The sequence below is a fragment of the Aotus nancymaae genome, unplaced genomic scaffold (assembly GCF_030222135.1).
Source record: "Aotus nancymaae isolate 86718 unplaced genomic scaffold, 86718_ANA_hifiasm-v0.15.2.pri h1tg000032l_0, whole genome shotgun sequence".
Taxonomy (NCBI): Eukaryota; Metazoa; Chordata; class Mammalia; order Primates; family Aotidae; genus Aotus; species Aotus nancymaae.
Window position 1 is genome coordinate 31,389,478 of NW_026988445.1, and position 23,436 is coordinate 31,412,913.

The 23,436-nt window shown below is 54.4% G+C and overlaps 1 protein-coding gene and 1 pseudogene across 13 annotated transcripts; one reads left to right on the plus strand and one right to left on the minus strand.

Annotated features, from left to right (window-relative positions):
- Positions 1 to 298: 298 nt before the first annotated feature.
- Positions 299 to 23,436, minus strand: GUK1 (guanylate kinase 1). 13 transcript variants are annotated; one of them, XM_012472670.3, is made up of 11 exons: positions 8,953 to 9,005; positions 8,749 to 8,819; positions 8,277 to 8,376; positions 7,502 to 7,574; positions 4,836 to 4,949; positions 2,952 to 2,993; positions 2,128 to 2,224; positions 1,581 to 1,719; positions 1,428 to 1,512; positions 760 to 845; positions 299 to 557 (listed from the first exon to the last, which is right to left on the minus strand). In XM_012472670.3, the coding sequence occupies exons 5-11, from the start codon at positions 4,945 to 4,947 to the stop codon at positions 525 to 527; spliced, it is 594 nt and encodes a 197-aa protein (XP_012328093.2). In that variant the 5' UTR covers positions 4,948 to 4,949; positions 7,502 to 7,574; positions 8,277 to 8,376; positions 8,749 to 8,819; positions 8,953 to 9,005; the 3' UTR covers positions 299 to 524. The 13 variants fall into 13 exon arrangements, with proteins under 13 accessions (XP_012328093.2, XP_021522622.2, XP_012328096.2 ...); XM_021666947.2 differs by lacking the exons at positions 7,502 to 7,574; positions 8,277 to 8,376; positions 8,749 to 8,819; positions 8,953 to 9,005 and adding an exon at positions 23,371 to 23,436; XM_012472673.3 differs by lacking the exons at positions 7,502 to 7,574; positions 8,277 to 8,376; positions 8,749 to 8,819; positions 8,953 to 9,005 and adding an exon at positions 9,871 to 9,955.
- Positions 17,784 to 18,253, plus strand: LOC135277413 (cytosolic iron-sulfur assembly component 2A-like; annotated as a pseudogene).

Sequence of the window (23,436 nt, forward strand, 5' to 3'; positions counted from 1 at the left end):
GGCCTCTCCTGGAACCTGTGGCCCATGCCAGACCCACAGGAGCTCAGGCACCAAGAGGTAGCCCCCAGGAACCACCCCTGCAGCCTTAGGCTGGCACGTGCAGCCACTGTCTGCTGCCCGCTTGCTGGCCCGCCAGGTGGGTAGGCACTGGCCCCGTCACCTTCCCTGCCTGCATGTCCAGCAGGAAACAGATACCTGGGCAGAGCCCACCTGGCAGCCCTCCTTGGGGCTGGGGGCCAGATCACGACGGGGCCCCACACCAACCTCAGGGCCATGTCCCATTCATTTATGGACTCTCTAATCCAACCATTATTTTATTAGCATGTCAGCCCCGGGTCCAGTGTTTGAGGGACAGCCTGGTGGGGCTGGGTTGCGGTCACCCCAGCATGGTCCAACCACAGGAGACGCATCCCCTCCACTCCACACGCCAGCCAAGGGCACAGAGCTGCCGCAGGGCCTGCCAAGGAGGCTGCTCAGTGCTGCTGCCCTGGTCCCGTATGCGCCAGGGTCCTGAGAAGAGAGCCTCAGGCGCCGGTCCTTTGAGCTTTCTTGATTTCCTGCAGTGAGAACGGGGGTCAGGAGGGCTGGTATCCAGGAAGGGCCAGGCCTCCTGCACTCCCTCCATGGTGGACCATTGGGTCTCGTGCCAGTACTTGGGTAAGACTGTCCCATTTGATCTCAGTGGCCTCGTGGGCAACAAAGCCCTGGCCCCAGGCCTCCCCTTGGGCCTGCCCAGGCTGGCAGGAGGATGGGGCCCACCTCAGACAGCGCCTCCTTCAGCTCCTCGTAGGCCTGCTCCAGGCTGTCGTTAATGATGACCACATCAAACAGGCCGGGTTCCTTGCCTGGGGGTGGGGCCTGGGGTCAGGCCACAGTGAGCCCACAAAGCCCCCACCCCAGGTCCCACATGACCCCAGAGCTGCCCACTGGCCTGCGGCTGTCCTTGCTGTGGCTGTGGGACAGCTTTCTAGCCCAGTCAGGCCTGTGCAGCATGGGGAAGGGCCACCCCCCGGGCCTTGTTCTCAGGCGCCCCAGACCCTGGACACCAGCACCTGTCAGGACTCTGGTTAGGGGCAGCACTGTCCTCTACAGACATAGCAGAACGTTAAATGCCCTCTTCCTGTGGGCTGCAGAGGAGAGGTGACAGCTGTAAGAGGATGCACTTCAGGGCTACAAGGTCGGGGACACCTCAGGGGACCCTGGGTGGTGGGGGGATCTGGGGACCCTCAATGAGACCTTTGGTGAATGAGTGGGTTCTGGGGACCCTCATGGGGTCTCCAGGTGTCAGGAGGTGGTTGGGAGGCCTGACGACTCTCACAGGGACTCTGGGTGTCAGGAGGTCTGGGGACCCATAGGGTCCCTGGTGCTGCAGGCCTCAGAACCCCGACTCCCCTCCTGGCATGCCCGGTGCCCCGCCGCACACTCACTGCTCTCCATGTCGGCCCGGGCAGCAGCCAGCCGCTTCTCCAGGCTCTCCTCTGTCTCGGTGTTGCGCTGCCACAGCCGCTCCTCCTGAAAAGGGGGTGGCGGTCAGAGCCTGGCGCAGCCTGGCCCCCAGCCCCCACCTGCCTGGCACACACCAGCACGCGCAGCGAGGGCGGCTGCACGGAGATGTAGATGGGCCGCAGGTCGGTAGCCTTGATGTTCCGCACGCCCTGCAGGTCCACGTCCAGCACGCAGATGCGGTTCATGGCCTGCACCGCCTGCACTGCCGCCTTGCTGGGGGCAGGTGCCAGGTCAGCAGGTGCCTACGGGAGCTTCAGGGACACTCAGGCCTTCCAGGGCCCAGCTCTCTCCTCCCACAGCTGAGCCTAGGCCTGGCCGAGACCCAGCATCCCACGGCAGCTCTAGGAGCACGCCAAGCCTGCTACCCCCATGGCCCACCCCGCCTACAGGGAACAGAAGCCACCCTCGCCCCAAGGTGCCTGTAGTGAGCACAAGGTGTCCTGTGCACCCCTCGCCCTGCCAGGACAGTGCACGGTGGCAGGACCGGGCCCAGCACTCTCGTCAGAAGGGCCACCACGGGGCCACAGATGGAGCCTGGCCCTGGGCCACACTCACGACCATGGGGTGGGCGGTGCGGACTCCTGCTGTCCACGGCAACCCGGGAGCCCGCTCCAGGCCCACCTCGTGCCGTACAGGTTTCCTGAGAACTCAGCGTGCTCGATGAAGTTGCCGGCCGCTATGTCTCGCTGCATCACCTCCCTGGTTACAAAGTAGTAATCTGGGGAAGAGGAGGGGCCGTCCAGAGCGCAGTCTAGGCCTGCACCAGGGCGTCCAGGGCCAGCCGCCCCCAACCCAGGCACACCTGCAGGCCCCTCCCACACCCACGGCTGTTTTGGTCAGACCCTTGCTGGGGAGACGTTTGAGGACCCCTCAAGTGCTGCCAGGTGCCCACATTCTCCTCACGGACGGAGACTCGAGGCTGCTGGGCTCCAGGGGGGAGTTGGGGGGGAAGACTGGAGACTGTCAGGTTACAGAGGGGACGATGTGGTGGGGCACTGGAGACCACTGGGTTGTGTGGCTAGGGGCGGGGTGCTGTCAGGAGGGGACTCCCTTGTCTCGAATCAGGCAGGCAGAGTAGCCCTGTTTACCAGAAGACAGCTTGAAAGCGCTGATGAGTGCCAAGCCCAGGATAGAGCTGGGGACGGCAGCACTGTGGCCGCCTCCAGGGTGGGAGGAGGACAACCCCAGGCCTTGGCTTGCCTTTCACACTACACCCAAAAAAGCAGGTGACACCGTACTGTGGCACTGACACCCTGACTGAGCTCACTGGCCCTGGGAGGCAGGGACCTTCTCACCGATGAGGACTGACGGGGGCAGGAGATGGGACCTTCTCACAGATGAGGACCGACAGGGGCAGGGGATGGGAAGCACAGTGACAGAGCTGCAGGGCCCAGCAGCCTGCTCACACCAGGGGTGCTCCAGCCACAGGGCCCCACCCCACTCACCTTTGCCGTTCTCCTCGCCGGGTCTCGGGTACCTCGTGGTATCTGGCAGAGAGACCTGTCACCCATCAGGGACTGCTCAGAGCCCACTGCCCCACCCAGCGTTCCCTTGCAGTCCCGACAGCATTTGAGCCCCAGGATGCAGGCAGCCAGTGGAACACACGTCGGGGAAGGCGCAGGAGCTACAGGGCGAGGGTTCTCGCAGGAAGGCACCATGGCACAGTTATCAGTGCTCAACAGACCCAGGGAAGGGAGTCTGCAACAGCCTCAGGAGTGCAACAGCCTCAGGTTCGGTGGGCGGTCGGTGGGGGAGGCGTGAGGGTGGTGCAGGAGTGGGACAGTCCCCAGGGCATAGGGCGTGTGTGTGAGCATGTGTGTGTGCATGTGTGTGTGCACTGGGGAGGAGTGTGCAGGAGTGGGACGGCCCCCAGGGCATAGGGCGTGTGCGTGTGAATGTGCATGTGCACTGGGGGAGGAGTGTGCAGGAGTGGGGACAGTCCCCAGGGCATAGGGCGTGTGCGTGTGCATGTGCGTGTGCACTGGGGGAGGAGTGTGCAGGAGTGGGGACAGTCCCCAGGGCATAGGGCGTGTGCATGTGCATGTGCGTGTGCACTGGGGGAGGAGTGTGCAGGAGTGGGGACAGTCCCCAGGGCATAGGGCGTGTGCATGTGCATGTGCGTGTGCACTGGGGGAGGAGTGTGCAGGAGTGGGGACAGTCCTCAGGGCATAGGGCGTATACGTGTGCATGTGTGTGTGCACTGGGGGGAGTGTGTAGGAGTGGGGACGGTCCCCAGGGCATAGGGCGTGTGTGTGTGAATGTGCGTGTGCACTGGGGGAGGAGTGTGCAGGAGTGGGGACAGTCCCCAGGGCATAGGGCGTGTGCATGTGCATGTGCGTGTGCACTGGGGGGAGTGTGCAGGAGTGGGGACAGTCCCCAGGGCATAGGGCGTGTGCGTGTGAATGTGCGTGTGCACTGGAGAGGAATGTGCAGGAGTGGGGCCAGTCCCCAGGGCATAGGGCGTGTGCGTGTGCATGTGTGTGTGCACTGGGGGGAGTGTGCAGGAGTGGGACGGTCCCCAGGGCATAGGGCGTGTGTGTGTGCATGTGCGTGTGCACTGGGGGAGGAGTGTGCAGGAGTGGGATGGTCCCCAGGGCATAGGGTGTGTGTGTGTGTGCACTGGGGGGAGTGTGTAGGAGTGGGGACAGTCCCCAGGGCATAGGGCGTGTGCGTGTGCATGTGTGTGTGCACTGGGGGGAGTGTGCAGGAGTGGGGACAGTCCCCAGGGCATAGGGCGTGTGCATGTGCATGTGCGTGTGCACTGGGGGAGGAGTGTGCAGGAGTGGGACGGTCCCCAGGGCATAGGGCGTGTGTGTGTGCATGTGCGTGTGCACTGGGGGGAGTGTGCAGGAGTGGGACGGTCCCCAGGGCATAGGGTGTGTGTGTGTGTGTGTGTGCACTGGGGGGAGTGTGTAGGAATGGGGACGGTCCCCAGGGCATAGGGTGTGTGTGTGTGCATGTGTGTGTGCACTGGGGGGGAGTGTGCAGGAGTGAGGACGGTCCCCAGGGCATAGGGCACGTGTGTGTGCATGTGTGTGTGCACTGGGGGGGAGTGTGCAGGAGTGGGGACGGTCCCCAGGGCATAGGGCGTGTGTGTGTGCATGTGCGTGTGCACTGGGGGGGAGTGTGTAGGAGTGGGGACGGTCCTCAGGGCATAGGGTGTGTGTGTGTGTGTCTATGTGCACACGTGCGGGGTGAGTGTACAGGAGAAGGAACAGTCCCCAGGGTGGGCGTGCCTGTTGGGTGAAGGCTCCTGGCCTGCCCACAGTGCTGGGACTGCCCAGCAGCCCTGAGGCCCACGCACCCCTCGGCAGGTGCCCTGTACTCACGGGACACGCTGAAGCCGAAAATGCCTCCGTGGTCCTGGAACAGCCTCTTCAGCAGGGTGCTCTTCCCGGCGCCCGAAGGCCCGCTCAGCACCACAGGCCGGGGGCCCGACATGCCTGGGGGTGAGAGGAGAGGCTGTGAGAGGGGAGGATAGCAGTGGGGCCTCTGGGCCCCCACCCCCACCCCCGCTGAGCTGCCTCTGCCTTCCTGAGTTCCTGGCAGGAAAGGGCTGACCTGCAGATGGAGACACTGCCCTGAGAGTCTCCTGAGAGCCTGGGTGCGTGTCCCCATGAGCTCTGTTCTCTGTTACCTCGGAAGGTCCGGTATGCACAAGGCAGCCCTCAGACCAGGCTCTGGGCACACGGGAGATGCGTGGAGGGCCAGCTTTACTGGGTTCTCAGCAGGGGAGCCCCCCCTCTGAAACCCGCCATCTCTGAAACCCACTGACCTTGTCAGCCTCCCCAAGGGTCCTGGGCAAGCGGTGCCGCCTACTCCGATCATACCCTCCCCAGGACCTGCCGTCCCCACCTAGTGCAGTCACCTCCAAGCCCTCTGGGAGCCTGTCAGGAGACCCCCCACTCCACCCAGGAGCCTGGCCGTGCTGAGTGCTGGGCTGCCAGGTCTGGGATGGAAGTGTCCCTGTCCTGCCTCTGTCCTCCGGCACCATGCTCTGCAGATATGGCCTTGTCAAGGTCTGCTGAATTTATACCCATTCGAGGAACTTCTCCTCGGAATTGGGACTCCTATCTGTGATGCTGGTAATGCCAGCAGGGGACTGGAGGCCTCCCCACTAGCCCCCGAGGGGAAGGCAAACAGTATCCTAGCTTGGACACTTGTGTCAGGTGGGCCTGGGAGCTGGCCTTTGCCTGGTGGGGACCCTCCCCAGGACAGGGCCTACCTGTTTGCTGGTGTGCAGCCTCTGTGGCCAGCCTGGAGCGGGTCTTTCTGCTGGACTGAGAGCTGAGGGTGCTGAATCCCTAATCCCCACCACGCCTGCTTCTGGCCCCGCCCTTCTAAGCCAGGAATAAATCCCCAGGGGGCTCGGCCCTCAGCCCTTGCAGGGAGGCAGCCCCGTCCACCTGGTACTGGCTATGCAGGAAGGAAAAGACAGCTCCAGTTCTCGCCCCAAGACCTGCACCTGCCCTGCCCACACAGCCCACGCGAGCTACGCACACAGGGCCAGGGCTGTGTCTTTGAGTTGGGGTGGGGAGCAGAGCTGAGGGGAGGAGCTGTGCACTGCCGCCGCATTCAGGGACCGGGGCAGAGGGAGGTGGACAGGACCCCTGGCCACGCACACACCTTGGACACAACTCAGGCAAGGCACGGATGGCCTCCTCCTGCTTGGGGCACAGCTGCTGCGGGCAGAGGAGCAGACAGTAGGAAGGACCTGAGGATGCCCTCCTAATCCCCAATTTAGGCCACCGAGGTAATCTCACAAATGCACCACCGCCGCAACTCCATCATGCATGGGGCACTTACCACACACGTGCCACTCCCAGGCACAAAGGTATGCAGGATGTGTGCACAAACCTATCGCAAACACACACACACATGCACACACAGCACATACATGCACACAGATGCATGCACACCAAGCAGATGCACACACACGTGTACCCACACATGCACACACATACATGCCATTGATCACAAACACACAAGACCACCAGTAAAAAGACTCAGGAGTCAGGGAGCTGCAGCGCACCCACCCAGTAGTCCATGTGTGCTCCTAAGGAAGTGACTCCTCCCTCCTCCTGCCTCTTCTGGACTTCTTGTCACAAGCACATGTCCCTTTCACTCAGCATGCCCACCATGCCCTCTTGGCTCTCCCACCCACAGAAGTGGCTCCAGCCTCCCCACTAACTTGGCTCCTGCTCACCCAGCCCTGCCACCTCCTCTATATGCCAGCCAACCACCAGCACGCACCGCAGTGGCCAGGGCTCTCATTCAGCTACTCCCAGCTGGCAAGCCCTGCAACCCTCACAGCCTGGTTCCCACGATGCATGAGCTTGGAGCCCCCCTGAGCCTCCCACAATCAAGGAGCCATGACACCTGCGTGAATGTCTGGAGCCCCTGCTCCTCGCCAGGGTGGAAGGGGTGCAGTTCTCAGGACACATCCAGCAATTGCTACACACCTACTTAATGCATCAAGATCACAGAAATTAACACTCAATGATCTCATGGTGACCTTTCCAATACAAAGCAGAAAAAGCAGAGCTAGATCCTGCGCCTCAAAGGACCCAGTATGGGAAGGCTACCCAGATGGCCTGTGGGCTGGACCCCACCTAAGCTTCTGCCCGGTAGCTCCAGTGAGCTGGCCCTTCTCAAGGTCACTCTTCCCCACCACCCCACAGAAGCACAGTACTGGTGGGCCCGAGAGGGCTGCCCCGAGGCCAGTCCTGCCCAGTTCCCCACAGTCCCTGGCTCCAAGCTCTTAGGGTCTGAACCTAGATGCCACGCCACTACAAACCCATATGGAAGGAAACACAGGGGTGACCAGGGTCAACCCACCACAAGAAATGGAGCTTCAGCACCCCGTGTGCGTCTCAGAAGGGGAACAGCCACACCTTCTGAGGATCCCACCAAACCACTACCAGACTCTGGTCTCCAACCCTCTCAACCCCACACTCCATCCCGACGCCCAGCAATTCGGGAGTTCGTGCCTCACTTCCAAATCCCGGGATTGAGGGGTAGCTGGAGCTCCATCTCTGGCTCCTGGGTTGGGGATCTCCCTCTTCTCCCTGCAAGCAGTGAGCGGCAGGTGCGTCTTTTCACCACAGAGCCAACCCAGGGCAGAGCGGAGAGCGGACGCCGGCGGCCCCACCCCCACCTGCTTCTTCACAGGTGCTGCACCCGCCCCGCGCTTACTCCCCGACAAGCCCAGGCTTCCGGGCCTCCCCTCCTCCCTCCTGAGGGTGCGTGCGCTCAGCTACTGAGGCGAGGCTGGGCCCACGAGCAGAAGACACCGCTTTGTTCAGCTGCTGCCAGGCAGGGGTCCAGGCTCCGGCTGAGCCAAGGGCATTGCCTGCGCAGCTGTGCCCACTCTCACCCAGCACAGGGCACGAGGCACACGCTGCATATCAACCGCCAAGAACTCTGGGCAGCCCGACGATCTGCTCTTCCTAGGTCCCCTGAGTTCGCCTCTGGCCAAGCATGAGGTCACAATGCATAGACCACCGGGGTCCCGGCCAGCCAGGGGGTGCAGAGGGCAGACAGCTAGTGGGTGGAGGCCTTTCGGAACTACAGCCACATCACTGCTGGAGACAGGGTGGGCGCACAAGCTGCCTGCCTGCCTGCCTGGGGAGGGACCAGTGGCAGGGCGGTCACCAAAGCCACCTTCCACAGAGCACACCCAAAAGAGAAAGCTGTGGCCCAGGCCTCATGGCTCGTGCAATCTTGGGGTGGAAACCACAGAACCTGACTTTGCCCTGAGCAGAACGCACGTGCCAAAGGTGTCTTCCTCTAGGTGGTGGGAAGCATGCCGGCAAACAGTCTGTGTCCTCCACTCTCACCAACCCACAGTCGCCAACTCCATCCAGCAGCCTGGCAATAAGCCACACAACCCACAACTGTAAGGACCTGCCAGGCACGTGGTCCCCACAGGAGCTCCGAGATGGAAGGTCTCCCAGGAGCCTGGCGCAGACGCAGGTTCCGGAACGCTCTCTGGCAGAACGCTCCCTGGACTGGGCTCCCCATGCTGCCCCGGCAGCCGCTTTACTAGAAAGACACTTCCTGCTCTGGCGGCAGAATCGCCTCCTTCTGGCTTCCAGCCATCCTGAGCACTGAACACAGTCACCACCACCCCCTCGGCCCACTCTTCCAGGAGATGCTAATAGAGGGCTCGACCTTCTGAGAACGGAGAGAAGTCACCTCCCGCCTAGCCTCTCAGTAAGACGCAAGCCATCAGACACGGACCTGGACTCTGGGCGGGGCCGGCTGGATGAAGGGGAGGCTGGTGGTCCAGGCGGCCGCTCTGGCAGCAGGGGCTGTGGGCACACATCCGGGTAGCACGTGTCCTAGCCTTCTGTAACCTTGTTTTAAACCGGACCACACCAGGAGCAGCCAGAGCGCTTTCGTTTTCACTTTTTTTTCCCCAAGGGGAGAGGAATGTTCCTTTACCTCCTGAGAAAACCGGGCCCTCCAGAGCCACAGGCGCGTGAAGGCCCACGATGCTGCGCGGCCATTTGGGCCTGTCCATCAAGGAGAAAGAAAAACCGGCCGAGTCTTCCACAGGGTCCTCGACACTAACCCCAGGCAACGGGCAGAGCAAGCCTGAGACAGGAAGGGGTCAGGAGCCCAAGGACAGCAGAGCAGGACCCACCCGGGGCCCCAGGATCGGCCGGCCTGTTTCATGCAGAGGCGAAACCGAGGCCCAGCACACACACGGTCAAAATCAACTTTGAGGCACCTGCTTCCCACAGCAGTCCTTCCTGGGGCATCCTTCTAAGGCAACGCTCAAGAACGGGAGCTGGGCAGCTTCAGGAACCCCAACCCGGACTCTGGCCTGGGGAGAATCAGAACCCCAAACACCGCACTCATGCGTCGGGAAGGCCTGCTGTTTGCCGAAGTCTCTGTCTCTGCGCCAGGCCACAGGGCAGGCAAGAACCGCCCGCGGAATCCTAGGAGCCCCGGAGTAGCCGGCTCCATCCTCCCAGGACCCCCGGGCATGCAGGGTGGGGTGGGAACCGGAGCGCACACCGCCAGAGCCGGCGGTAGGGATTCCCGGCTGCTCTCTTTGGCGGCGCGCCCCGTTGTCGGGAAGACACCGTGCGCTCCTACGCGCCGAGGAGCCGCTTGACACTGCGAAAACTCCCGCCCGGCTCCTGAGGAGGAGTGCCCCGCCCTCCGGAACCGGGGCTCCGCTGCGTTGCCCGTCCGCCCTCCAGAGGTCCCCGTTCTCAGGGCCCACAGGTGAACGCAGCACAGGGCAACCGGCTAGGAGGAGCTCCGGAGGCGGCGCGGATTGGGCGCCTGCAAAGCGCAGGGGCCAAAGTTGCCTAGGCACCGACTCACCCTCAGGACCGCCCTCGTACTCACCGTCCGGAGGGGCCCGGACCAGGGCGGCCGCAGCCAGCCCGGCCAGCGGGCGCCGCAACATCCGGGGCCACCTCCTTCGTCCACTGCATTACGTCACAGCACTGCGCCGGCCCACCTCCACCCGCGCGCGAGACTGACGTCATGAGCCCCCCGGTCCCGCCCACGTCTCGTTCCTCCCCGCCTTTAGGGAAGTACTTTAGTGCCGCGCCGGTCCCGCTTCCGCCAGCAAGGGACTTACGACACCGCCGTGCCGGTCCGTCGCACCCGCAGGGGCGTACACCACGCCGCCCTCCCAACCCGCCTCCCCCGCTGACGTCACAGAGCCGCGCAGGCCCGCGTCCACCCAGCGCGTACTGACGTCACGACCCGCCGGCCCCGCCCACTCCGTACGTTGACCGCCCTGTCCCTCAGAGGAGTACCTCGGTGCAGCATGGGCCCTGCTTCGGTCCGCTAAGTCACCGCGCTGCGCCTGCGCTCCGCCTCCCGCTTATCTCAGCGCCGCTTCCGCCCTCCATCGACACTGAGGGGACCTAACTGACCAACGACCCCGCTGGCCCGTTCCAACCCGCAGGGAGGACGTGTGTCAGCCTGCGTTGAGCATCAGAGAGGCCACTCGTCAAAACCCGTTAACCTGCGAGTGTGGCCGTGAGCTGCTCGGGAGGCTGACTGTGGCGGTCGCTTGAACCTGGGAGGTCGAGGGTGCAGTGAGCGGTGTCCGTGCCACTGCACTCCAGTGTGTGTGACAAAGTGAGACCTTATTCCTTTTATTTTTTGACACGGAGTTTCACTCTTGTCACCCAGGCTGGAGTGCAATGGTGTGATCTCGGCTCACTGCAACCTCTGTCTCTTGGGTTCAAGCGATTCTCCTGCCTCAGCCTCCCAAGTAGGCGGGATTACAGGCGCCTGCTACCACACCCGGCTTTTTGTATTTTTAGTAGAGATGGGGTTTCAGCATGTTGGTCAGGCTGGTCTTGAACTACTAACCTCAGGTGATCCACCCACCTCGGCCTCCCAAAGTACTGGGATTACAGGCATGAGCCACCGCACCTGGCCACGAAACCCTATTTCTAAAAATTACTTTTAAGGCCACGAAACCCTATTTCTAAAAATTACTTTTAAAATTTTTAAAAATTATTTATTGAAGGCCAGGCATGGTAGCTCATGCCTGTAATCCCAGCACTTTGGGAGGCGGAGATGGGCAATCAGCTGAGGCCAGGAGTTCAGGAACAGCCTGGCCAACATGGTGAAACCCCATCTCTACTAAAAATAACAAAATCAGCCAGGTGTGGTGGTGTACCCCTGTAATCCCGGCTACTCAGGAGGCTGAGGCAGGAGGATTGCTTGAACTTGGCAGGCGGAGGTTGCAGCGAGCTGAGATTGAGCCACGGCACTCTGGCCTGAACAACAGAGTGAGACTCTGTCTCAAAAAAAAAAAAAAAAGATTTATTGAATTTGAACTGCAGGATGGTAAGAAAAAACTTCAAACTTTAAAAAATAAAACATTTTTTAAAAGATGTGTTGGGGCCAGGCGTGGTGGAGAACAGCACTTTTGGAGGCCAACGCGGATGGATCGCTTGCCCAGGAGTTTGAGACCAGCCTAGGCAACATGGCAAAGCCTCGTCTCTAGTTTTTTAAATAATAATAAAACAGTTTGTTGGGCAAGGGATTGCAACCTGGAATACACGTGCTATGTCAGACTGTTATAAGTAAAATTTCAATGCCTCAAAAGAAATAGCACTCCATAAGTCCTCTCAGCAAGCCAGTTTACTTCTATAGAAGGGTGCAGTGTAGGGATGGAACAATGGCGGCCGCACGCTTCCATAAGGGGGGAAAGGGTAATTCTGCTTGATGGGGGGTCGTCCCTACTGCTGTGTCGTACCCTATTGGCTAGGGTTAGACCTCACAAGCTAGACTAATCCCGACTGGCTATTTTAAAGAGAGCAGGGGTCCGAGCTGGAGTGGCAGGGTGGGTGTTCTGGCGGGAAGGATGATTACGGGTGGGTCAGTGGAGCAGGTGGGCAGGATGAGTCAGAATGGAGCCGGGGGCCGGGGGAACAGATGTGAACTACTGACTAGAACCGGTGGAGAAGGTTGTTTACTGGAATTACAAGGAAGTTAAGCTTTAAAATAGAGAATTCAAGAATAAGAGAGCTGAACATACTGTCATACTGATTCTTTGTAGAGAAACTTGGGATTCACTGTAACAGGACCATAGGTGCTGCACTGGGGGAGTTGGGCAACGAGAAGCCTTTTAGGCAGAAAAGGGAAAGTTCACTGTCAGAGGCCAAATTATGGCATATGTAGTCATAGGTTTCGTTGGCTTTTCTTCGTAATTCATGAATTGAGGCAGCCTGCATTCTACAAAATAGAATAAAAGCCCCTATCTGGGAGCTAGCAGGACCGTGGGTTTTATGAGGTGAGAAGAATGAAGAAACAAAGGTAGAAAAATAACAGATTGGGCCAGGCATGGTGGCTCATGCCTGTAATCCCAGCACTTTGGGAGGCTGAGGCGGGCAAATCACAAGGCCAGGAGTTCAAGACCAGCCTGGCCAACATGGTGAAACCCCATCTCTACTAAAAAATACAAAAATTAGCTGGGCATGGTGGTTCGTGCCTATAATCATAGCTACTTGGGAGGCTGAGGTATGAGAATTGCTTGAACTGGGACCCGGGAGGCGGAGGTTACTGTGAGCTGAGATCGAGCCTCTGCTTTCCAGCCTGGACTACAGAGTAAGACTCCATCTCAAAAAAACAAAAAAAAAAAAAGAAAAAGAAAAACAACAGATTGGGCCAGGCGCGGTGGCTCACACCTGTAATCCCAGCACTTTGGGAGGCTGAGGCAGATGGATCACCTAAGGTCAGGAGTTTGAGAACAGCCTGGCCAACATGGTGAAACCTTGTCTGTACTAAAAATACAAAAATTAGCCGGGTGTGGTGGCGCACGCCTGTAGTGCCAGCTACCTGGGAGGCTGAGGCAGGAGAATCACTTGAACCCAGGAAGTGGAGCTTGCAGTGAGCCGAGATTGCACCATTACACTTCAGCCTGGGCAACAGAGAGAGACTTTGTCTCAAGAAAAGAAAAAAAGAAAAGTAACAAATTGATAACTATAGGGTCCAGCCCTACAGGGTCCTGTGAGTCCCTCTCTACAGGTGTGGAGATGAGAAACTGAAAATAAAGATACAGGACACAGAGATAGAGAAAAGGGAGTTTTTGGGCCCAGGGTCCACTGCTACCCAAAGCGTGGAGTCCAGCAGTGGCCCCGAGTGCCCGGACGCTCTGACTTTTATTGAGTACAAAGCAGGGGGCAGGTAGGTAGGTGAGGTAACGGTGGTCGGTGACAGGGCCAGACAAGCCACGTGTCTTGGAGACAGGGGCTCAGGATTTTCAAGAAGCTGAGGCGAGGAGAAGACCTAAGGCGTCAGCACTTTTTTCATATTTGTCAAGAATATCAAGGATGTTAAAATTCATGTTACTGTTACTAATTCTTATCTTAGAAGAAAGAGAGGAACCAGATGCAGAAGTAGAACTTGAAAGCAGCCGTGGCGCGTGGCCGCTGAGGCACAGCCTCACATAGAGACGGTGAAGTCCCCGGTGTCTGCGGGCCTCCCTGACAGCCGCCAGGCCCACCGCAAGAGCTTGGAGAAGTGGAGTTCTCTCCTCACTCTCCCAAGGAAGGGGACGTCTCGGCCGTCTTGACATTTCCTTCCCTCACTGGCTGAACAGCGGACGTTCTCACAGCGCTGGCGCTGCCGCACAGCCGAGGCGCCCTCCAGCAGCCCTGATGCAGCGGGACAGAGGGCTCAGAGCACCTTGCCTTAGGGTCACCTCTTTTCCAATGCCACTTCAGTTCCATACTTCCTGACCTGAGACTTATTAGTAAAACTAAAGATTACATGATTGTATATATGTATATTTATGATTACATGTGAATAGCTCTGTGATTATTTCATTATACATAGGAATAACTGTAACTATATCTCTAATTCTTTTCTAATTCAATATTTATATGAGAACAGACTGAGGCCGCAGACCCTTGCCTTGGCTCTTGAGGGGTTTCCCCCAACAAAAAAAAAAAAAGAAAAGAAAAAGCTTACTTACCTTAGCTTACTTCTGGTTACTATTTTGTACGGGGACTTCCTTATGCCTATTGAGGAAAAACTGGTCTGTTTTGGGATCTGTTTACTTATGTGCATTTAATATAAGTGATTTGGTTTTGGTTTGGTCTGGTCTGGTTGGTTCCTAGTGCAAGACTCAGTCCAAAACATTGGCCTCCCATGATTTGTTTGAAACAATTTTTACCCATTTTGATCAGGCTCTCACCTAGCCTGACCAACACTTAGGACTTAAATTCGTCTCAGTTACCATCAGTTTGGGTTTCTGGTCTCAACACATCATTGACAGATTACAGTGTCTTCATCTTCATGATCACGCATTTTTATTTATTTATTTTTGAGATGGAGTCTCACCCTGTCGCCCAGGCTGGAGTGCAGCGATCTCGGCTCACTGCAACCTCTGACCCCTGGGTTCAAGCGATTCTTCTGCCTCGGCCTCCTAACGCCTGGCTAATTTTTGTATTTCTAGTAGAGATGGGGTTTCACCAGGTTGGTTAGGCTGCTCTCGAACTCCTAACCTCATGATCTGCCTACCTTGGCCTCCCAAAGTGCTGAGATTACAGGCATAAGCCAGTGTGCCCGGTCAATCAGTAGGACTCTTAAGGGCAGCATTCCTAGCAATATTCTCAGCAAGGTGGCGTTCTCTAGCCTCCAGAGTCTAGTTTCAAATGGCCTGGAACCTTCATCATGGCCACAACAGCAGGTATTTGTATTGCATCTAACAAATCATAAGGTTCATTATGAAAGTGAGGAAACCTGTTTCCACAACATTCCAAAATCATGAGCAACTGCAAATGCCTACGTGCTATCTGTACAAAGGTTAGCAGTTTCCCCTCAGCAAGGAGGCAGGCTCCAGCGAGGGCAGACAGCTCCGCCTGCTGGGCTGAAGTGGCCGAAGGCCAAGGGGCTGCTTTCCCAACCTCAAAGCAAGAGATCGTCGTGCAAGCTTGAGCCATCTGTGAACTGGGACAGCTTCGCATTGTGCAGGGGAGTTTTCTGTAAATCCTTTCGGGGAGGCAAAAGATGATCCATTAAAATCAGACAGTCAGGTGGCGTCTTGCCCCAGAGTAGAGAGGAAGGAAAGTAGCAGGATTAAAATTATCACAGGAAGAGACAGTCACATGGGGAGCGGTTAACAGAAGGATCTCATAAAAAGTGAGGTGGCTAGGATGAAGGTGCTGAGTACGACGAGACTTTGAGAGACTTTCCACAGTGTGGGCCACAAAAAGGTCCAGGGAGATCCCCTGACAATTGCTTTGGTGGATTTGACCCGCAAGGTGGTGGCAGGGATAACCCTCAGACAAGGAGAGCCACACGCTCCCACGTCCCACTGTTCACTGCAGTCTCTTATGGGAATATGCTGATCTCCATGCTTTTAAAATGCTTTAAATTTCAATTTTCTTTAGAGACAGAGTCTCACTCTGTCACTCAGGCTGGAGTGCAGTGGCATGATCATAACTCACTGTAGCCTTCAACTCCTGGGTTCAGCTCCCAAGTAGATGGGACTACAGGTATTCTACCATGCCTGGCTAATATTTAATGTTATTAGAGAGGGGGCTCTCATTATGTTGCTGAGGCCGGTCTCAAACTCTTAAGTGATCCTCCCACCTCAGCCCCCCAGCCATGCCCAGCTGCATGCTTTTCAGTTAAAACTGCCAGCGTGCTTCCTTCTTTTTCATGTACAGAAAGGAAGAAGTGGGTCGTGTCGCTTCTTGGCCTTTCGGCTAAGATCAAGAGAAGAAGCGGAGTTGCCTTAGTCTTCTGTTGATGTGACCGAATACCTGAGGCTGGGTAATAAATAAAGAAAAAGAATTTATTTCTCACAGTCCTGGAGGCTGGCAAGTCCAAAATCAAGGGGGCATATCTGCTGAGGGCCTTCTACCTTCTTGCAGGTGGGGACTCCCTGCAGAGTCCTGAGGGAGGTGGCTCAGGACATCACATGGTCAGGGTGTCTCTCTTCCTCTTATAAAGATGGCAGTCTCACTCCCAGGATAGCCCTGTAAGCCATTAACCCATCAGTCCCCAAATCCATGCATAGATTAACCCATTCATGAGAGCAGAACCCTCCAGATAATCACCTCCTGAAGGCCATACTTCTCAATAGTGCTACACTGAGGACTACGTTTCAACATGAGTTTTGGAGGAGACATTCAAACCGTAGCAGTTGATAATCAGGGTCCCCAGGCTGGGGGACTTAATAAAACTCTGTTTAGCTTGTCAGATGTGGCTACATCTTCTGGCTCTTCCCAAACAACAGGGTCAGGTTTGGTGATTTTAGCAGAGGGGCTGGGCCAGAACAGAAGACCTGGGGATCCAGCAAGCCCAAGAAATCCACAGAGTGGCTGCTCAGTTCTGGATTTCAGAAATTATAAAATGTCTTGTTTGCAATCTGGGTCTGAGTGTGGTCCACTTTGTGAAATTTGGTGGCCTAAATATTTTTCCTGAGAAACCTAGAGGCCTTTAGGAGCTTGGAGTTTTAACGGGTATACACCGTCTTCCTCACGCGCTGCCTTGAGGGAGAACAATGAAGGTCACCCGCATGTTGCAGTAAAGTGGACCCATGAGGAAAGTGACATCCTTTCGGTTAGCCTTTAGAATTTGGACAGTTAGACAGGCTCTCAGTGAAGCATTGGGCATGACCGTCCAGGTATACTGTTGGCCTTCCCAAGTGAAAGCAAACGGCCTTGACTGGCCTGGCTGACCTGATGTTAAAGAAGACACCGCACAGGTCAACTGCGGTGAAGAACTTATCATCAGCTGGGATTGAGGTCAGCAAAGTATGGGGGTTTGGGATGACTGAGTGGTGAGGTGCAACCATATTGTTTATCACACAAAGATCTTGAACAACTCTCTACTCACAACCATTAAGTATCTTTACTGGCATAATTGGAGTGTTAAAGAACTGGTACATGACATAACAAGATCTTGTGCCTTATAATCTGCAGTGATAGCTTTTTATGACCAATAGATTTTCCTTGTTTGAGGTAATTTAAAGAGTCAGGAAGTTCCAGGATTGAGTCAGTTTGATCTGGTTTGTCAAATCCCAAATTTATTTTCCCCTTTTGGGAGAAAGGAATTCCTGCATGATGTTTGTCAAAATGTGTGGCCAGACCAGGCACCGTGACTCATGCCTGTAATCCCAGCACTTTGGGAGGCTAAGACAGGTGGATCACTTGAGGCTAGGAGTTCAAGACCAACCTGGCCAACATGGCAAAACCCCCTATCTACTAAAAATACAAAAATTAGCTGGTCGTGGTGGCGTGAGTCTGTAATCTCAGCTACTGGGAAGGCTGAGGCAGGAGGATTGCTTGAAGGTGGAGCAATCCTCCTCCAGGAGGTGGAGACTGCAATGCGCTGGCTGAGACCACGCCACTACACTCCATCCTGGGTGACAGAATGAGCCTTGTCTCAAAAAAAGAAAAAATTAAATACAAAGAAAATACTTTGCCAGATTTTTCATGTTAAACCAGTCAATACTAAAATTGTTTAGATATGCAATTTGAACTCCAAGGTCTAAGTCAAATTACCCGTGATACCCATCAGCTGCCAGTGCTATGCAGCTAAATTGGAGAAACAGCTGGTATCCAAGAGCACACGGTCCAATGTCAAGCACGACTCACGGACAACCAGGGCGGCCGCCTTGTTCCTCCTGAGGCCTTAAGGCTTTTGTTAGTAAAGGTTCTGTATTTTATGACTCATCATGGAAAAGATAAAATAATCCAAATTGAATATACTGATGTGGTTGACTTATAAATTGTGAAAACTGTTTAAAACAGTCGCCAGGGATGGCAGAGCTGAGGATGGAGTGGGCATCTGGGCTGCTCTCCTGGACACAAGCAGAGTCCTGTGGCTCTCAGACCTCTGAGCAGGGAGAAGGCCGGCAGCCCCGGATCATGGAAGAGAAATGCTAGAGGTTTATGATTTGATTCAAACTATCCCAGACCCAGAAAAGCCTAATACTTTAGAAGAACTGGAATTGGCAATGGAAAGTTGTGTGGAAGTTCAGAAGATAAATGAACAAGACTGTGGTTATTATCAAGTTGACACCACAACCTCACTGATCTTTGGCGACTCCTATGGAGCTGTGCTTGAGTAAAACTTCAGCCATGTTTACCATTTAAACGTAAGTCGGAAATCCACATTTCTGAAGGAAGCCACTCAACAGAAGACATCAATAAGCAGATAAATGACAAAGAAAGAGTGGCGGCTGCAACTGAAAACCCAGCTCAGGGAAACTGTGGGACAGCACGTCCTTGAACCTGACTGGTAGCTGCTTCAACAGCCACTGAACTGTAACTGACATATCTGTTTAAAATCTTCATAGAACGTAAAAGACTCATGCTTAATACATAGGTGATTTGTACCTCAGAGCATTTTTGAAAGGATTTTTTTCCAAGCGAGATTTAATTTTAAGGTAGTACCTAATCTGTTCAGTGTATAACATTCTCAGGATCTGTAACGCTTAAATGATCAGACAGAATAATATTTTGTAGTTATTATGTGTAAGATGAGTTGGTATTTTTCTGATGCCTATTCTGATACAAGTACTTTTCATTTCAAATATGTACCGTGCACAAATGTACTCAATTTAAATCATTACTCCGTAAAATAAGCAGATGAGTCTTGTAAAAACAATAAAAAAAGTAGAACGAATGCTTTGTTCCACATTCCTGGGAAGGTAATCAAACCTTCAGGTACATTTGGCCACCTGATGCTTCATTTAATCATGTATAAAGGGATTTCATCCCATTGTCATTTTCAATGCATGTTTTATGTTGTAACAGCTCATTATTATGCCAGAGTATATTTTCACCAGATAAAGAAAACTTTTTATGGTTCACTGAGGACAATCAACCCCTTCATAATCTAGAACCTGAAGACTGACTCTTCTGAGAACATCAGAGAAAGACTGTCCTTCCACGCTGCAACGGAACTTCGGAACCTTGAACCTTGGGTTCACAATCAAACAACTGAGAAGGGTCCCTCCACACTCTTGGAATGGTACACTCATTGGAATCCCTAAGGTAAAACTAACCAGGGAAGTTTCTCCCCAGAAAAAGATAGCATCCTTGATGTGAACAGCTTTTCCCAAGCTCACAGATCAAGACTTGTACTACCATGAGACTCTTATCTTTGAATATTTTTTCCTCGTCTATGCCTCTATGAACAATAGAAACGAAAAGGGATTCTATTATATTCACTTATAGGGTATACTTGTATTTGTGAAGGATTTTGCAGCCAGCCTTATACACGACTAATCTTATACTTTGATAGATAAAAGATGAAGGTCTTTTATCTAAAAGATGTAGGTAAAAAAAAAACAACTTTAATAGCGCATACACATTTCCACATAATCAGTAAAAACTCCTCTTAATCCACATCATGGGTTAAAGAGAACATTGCCAGGAGGCCTTCACTCTTCTGAAGGACATCAATTGTCAGGTCCTTTTTCTATGGTTTAGAATAAAATAGGCAATAGTTAGAAATGTATCCCGCATGATAGGCTCTCTAGCAGATCCTACTGTAAAGGCTATCATTACACAACAGACTTTAAATTCTCTTATGGAAGTTATGCTAAATAATAGAATTAGCTAAACAGAAAAATATCTGTGCCGCTGTTGGCACTTGTGGCCTATGGAGGAAAACATTAAATGTAGATTATCAAAATTCAGTTGTCAGAGATTAATAAAAAAACCACTTAGTCAAGCGAGTAGACTCTTCATCGAGCTCATTCTTTAATCTACTTAATTTTAGGTGGTTTGGTTTATGGGGACCCTGGCTAAGGAACATGCTCCAAACTCTTGCTATCATCCTCCCAATAGTCATAGTAGTAGTCTCCCTGGAGTGCTGTACTCTCTCAAAGGTTTTAAATGTTTGCACGCAGCCATCTCTAGGATATCAATGGTCTCTCTTCAACTGTAATGAAAGAGCAAAAGACATATGTGACCATGAGGATACCATGACCTATGAATAATGTGCCGCCACCAGAAACCCAAACCGATGGCAACAGAGAGAGGTGCTAAGGCCCTAAGTATTGGCCACACCCTCACTCAAGCGAGAGCCTGACCAAAAAGGGATAATCGTTTTTAAAACAAATTTATGAGAGGCCACTGTTTTGGACTCATGCACGAGGTCCCAACAGGCCAAACCAAACTAAAATGGAGTCACTTGTGCTAAATGCGACATAATCAAACCGAGACTTTAAGGGTACACGCAAATCCTAGAACAGACCAGACTTTTTCTCCTGTCAACAGGATGTTCCAGCACAAACAGGTACTTTCTACTCAATCCTTGTTCCTACCTTTGGAAAACATGGTTCTACTGCTTCCCAGCGAGTTTCAGGAGCAAAGTACTACGTTTACAATGGGGGTAGTGACAACCATAACCAAAGGTTTGGTCAATCTCTCAAAGTTGAGAAAATGACCTAAAGAGGGGTTGTTAAAGTGAACTAAACATGGCCTGAGAAGGACTTCATACTTCTGTATTTGAGTCTTTATGGAGGAAGTGCAACCCAGCTTAATAGACAGATTCAAAACCTAACAGGAGTGTGCAGCTGTAGCAACAGCTGAGTTTTGGCCAATCCCTGAGGCTGGACTTCATTCACATACTGCTGAGTGTTCAAACTGTGTTCAAATAAGGCAAACGCCAACCTGTAACCAATCCAGCCATTCTGTACTTCACTTTCAATTTCCGTACGTCAGTTATCTTTCTTTGTCTACATATCTTCCGCCATGCACTGGAGTCTCTGTGAATCTGCTGTGATTCTGGGGGCTGTGTGATTCATGAATCGTTCATTGCCCAATTAAACTTTAAATTTAATTTGGCTGAAGTTTTTTTTAATCAAATGTAAACCAAAAATAAAAAATAAAATTCTAAAGGCTCCCCAACCATCTAAATGGACTTCCTCCTTGGCCAAGGAACACTTTTTTTTTTTTTTGAGACGAAGTCTTGCTCTGTCACCCAGGCTGGAGTGCAGTGGTGCCATCTCTGCTCCCTGCAACCTCTGCCTCCCGGGTTCAAGTGATTCTCCTGCCTCAGCCTCCCAAGTAGCTGAGATTAGAGGCGCACACCACCATGCCTGGATAATTTTTCTATTTTTTTAGTAGAGACCAGGTTTCACCCTGTTGGCCAGACTGGCCTTGAACTCTTGACCTCAAGTGATTCACCCACCTTGGCCTCCCAAAGTGCTGGGATTACAGGCGTCAGTCACTGTGCCTGACCTGGAATTCTTAAAATTTGACCTGAAAGACTGGTTCAGGTCATAACGAGAAGTGGGGGTCAGACATGCCTCATTATACCTCTCTGGTATTAACATCTACATAGACTTTCTGATACAAACATTTTACAACCGATTCTCTCTGAAGCCTAGTACCTGAAGGCTTCCTCTGCAAGTAAGAACTTTGATCTCCACAATCCTTTATCTTAACCCAGACATTCCTTTCTGTTAATCCCAGGTCTTTAGGTAAATTCAACCAATCCTCAACCAGAAAAATTTTAAATCTGCTTATAAGCTGGAAGTCACCACCGTCGACCCCTACTTCGAATTGTCCTGCCTTTCTGAACCAAACCAATGTAGGTTTTAAATGTATTTGATGTTTCATGCCTCCCTAAAATGTATAAAACCAAGCCGCACCCCAGCCACCCTGGACACCTGTTCTCAGGACCTCTGTCCTCAGGGCTGTGTCACAGGCCATGGTTACTCATATTTGGCTCAGAATAAATCTCTTAAAGTATTTTACAGAGTTTGATTCTTTTTGTCAACAACACCAAGCCACCAGCACTCCTGGTAAGGGAAGGGCAAAGGGAACTTTTTATTAGCCAAAAGGGACAGGTTCACAGAAGCTGCTTAGAAAGAATTCATTGGTTCCAGAGGCCCAACACCAAAGCTCAAAGTTGTCCTCAGTTCATTGGTGGAGCTGCCATTACTGGACGTGTTTATTCCGAGCATCTTATCTGAATTACTGCAGTCCTAAAGATGGTCTAAATTTTGTCAAAGTAGGAGACCCACGAAGGACACAAAAGGGTTTCTTGTGGGGTTTTCAGAAAGTCCTGGCAAACAGCTCTTATTCAGACACTAAGCCTGAGCCTCCTGTCTGGGCCTGAATAAGTGATTCCATTCCTCATCTGTAACTTTCACTAAACAAAGGTCCTAGTCTCAGGAACTCATTGCACAAAGCAACCCTGGTTTGCTGGGGCAGATAAGCGATGCTCTCTGCCTGCCCTGGTCCAAGCATCTCATCTAGAATACTGCAGGCCAGTGGAAACGGCCGGAATAAGCTCTGTTTACAAGGTAATAGCGAGCCTCGCTGGCATTTCAGAAATGTGTGACAGCGGCTTCCTTAGGGCCCTCCCCTCTCCATTTTGATTAAGTTGTGACACAAATGACTTCATTTTGTTGTGAACTATAGGGGATTCGTCAGCCCCCGCCAACCTTGCAGATTCCCCCTGAGCCTCGCTGCATCAGCCTTTCGGATCCTCCTTCAGCCCCACGGATCCCTCCTCAGCCTCTTAGATACCCCTCAGCCCGCTGTGTCCCTCTTTAGCCCCCCTGGGTCCTCCCTCAGTCCGCCCGCTGTGTCTGCTTCAGCTCCCCTGGAACCTCCGTCAGCCCCACAGATCCTCCCTCAGCCCCACCTGGGTCCTCCCTCAGCCCCGCGGATCCTCCCTCAGCCCCACGCGGATCCTCCCTCAGCCCCACCTGGGTCCTCCCTCAGCCCCGCGGATCCTCCCTCAGCCCCACCTGGGTCCTCCCTCAGCCCCGCGGATCCTCCCTCAGCCCCACCTGGGTCCTCCCTCAGCCCAACCTGGATCCTCCCTCAGCCCCGTGGATCCTCCCTCAGTCCCACCTGGGTCCTCCCTCAGCCCCGCGGATCCTCCCTCAGCCCCACCTGGGTCCTCCCTCAGCCCAACCTGGATCCTCCCTCAGCCCCGCGGATCCTCCCTCAGTCCCACCTGGGTCCTCCCTCAGCCCCGCGGATCCTCCCTCAGCCCCACCTGGGTCCTCCCTCAGCCCCGCGGATCCTCCCTCAGCCCCACGCGGATCCTCCCTCAGCCCCACCTGGGTCCTCCCTCAGCCCCCCGGATCCTCCCTCAGCCCCACCTGGGTCCTCCCTCAGCCCCGCGGATCCTCCCTCAGCCCCACCTGGGACCTCCCTCAGCCCCACCTGGGTCCTCGCTCAGCCCCACCTGGGTCCTCCCTCAGCCCCGCGGATCCTCCCTCAGCCCCACCTGGGTCCTCCCTCAGCCCAACCTGGATCCTCCCTCAGCCCCACCTGGGTCCTCCCTCAGCCCTCCTGGATCCTCCCTCGGTCCTACGGGTCCCCCTCGACCCCGCCTGCCCGCCCTGGTGCGCCCCGTAGGAACGGAGGTCACCGCCGCTCGACCCACCTCGGTCCTCGTAAGCCACAGCGTCCCACAGATCACGCCCACGCACGATTCGCTCCGCTCCCATGA

What these genes read in the sequence shown, in the direction of transcription:
- GUK1 (XM_012472671.3), bottom strand. Translation starts at nt 5,124, where the DNA reads ATGGGGACACGCACCCAGGCTCTCAGGAGACTCTCAGGGCAGTGTCTC. An exon ending in TTTCGGCTTCAGCGTGTCCC is followed by an intron (nt 2,994 to 4,835) that starts GTGAGTACAGGG and finishes TCTCTCTGCCAG; the next exon opens with ATACCACGAGGTACCCGAGA. An exon ending in CCGGGCCGACATGGAGAGCA is followed by an intron (nt 846 to 1,427) that starts GTGAGTGTGCGG and finishes CCCCACCCCCAG; the next exon opens with GCAAGGAACCCGGCCTGTTT.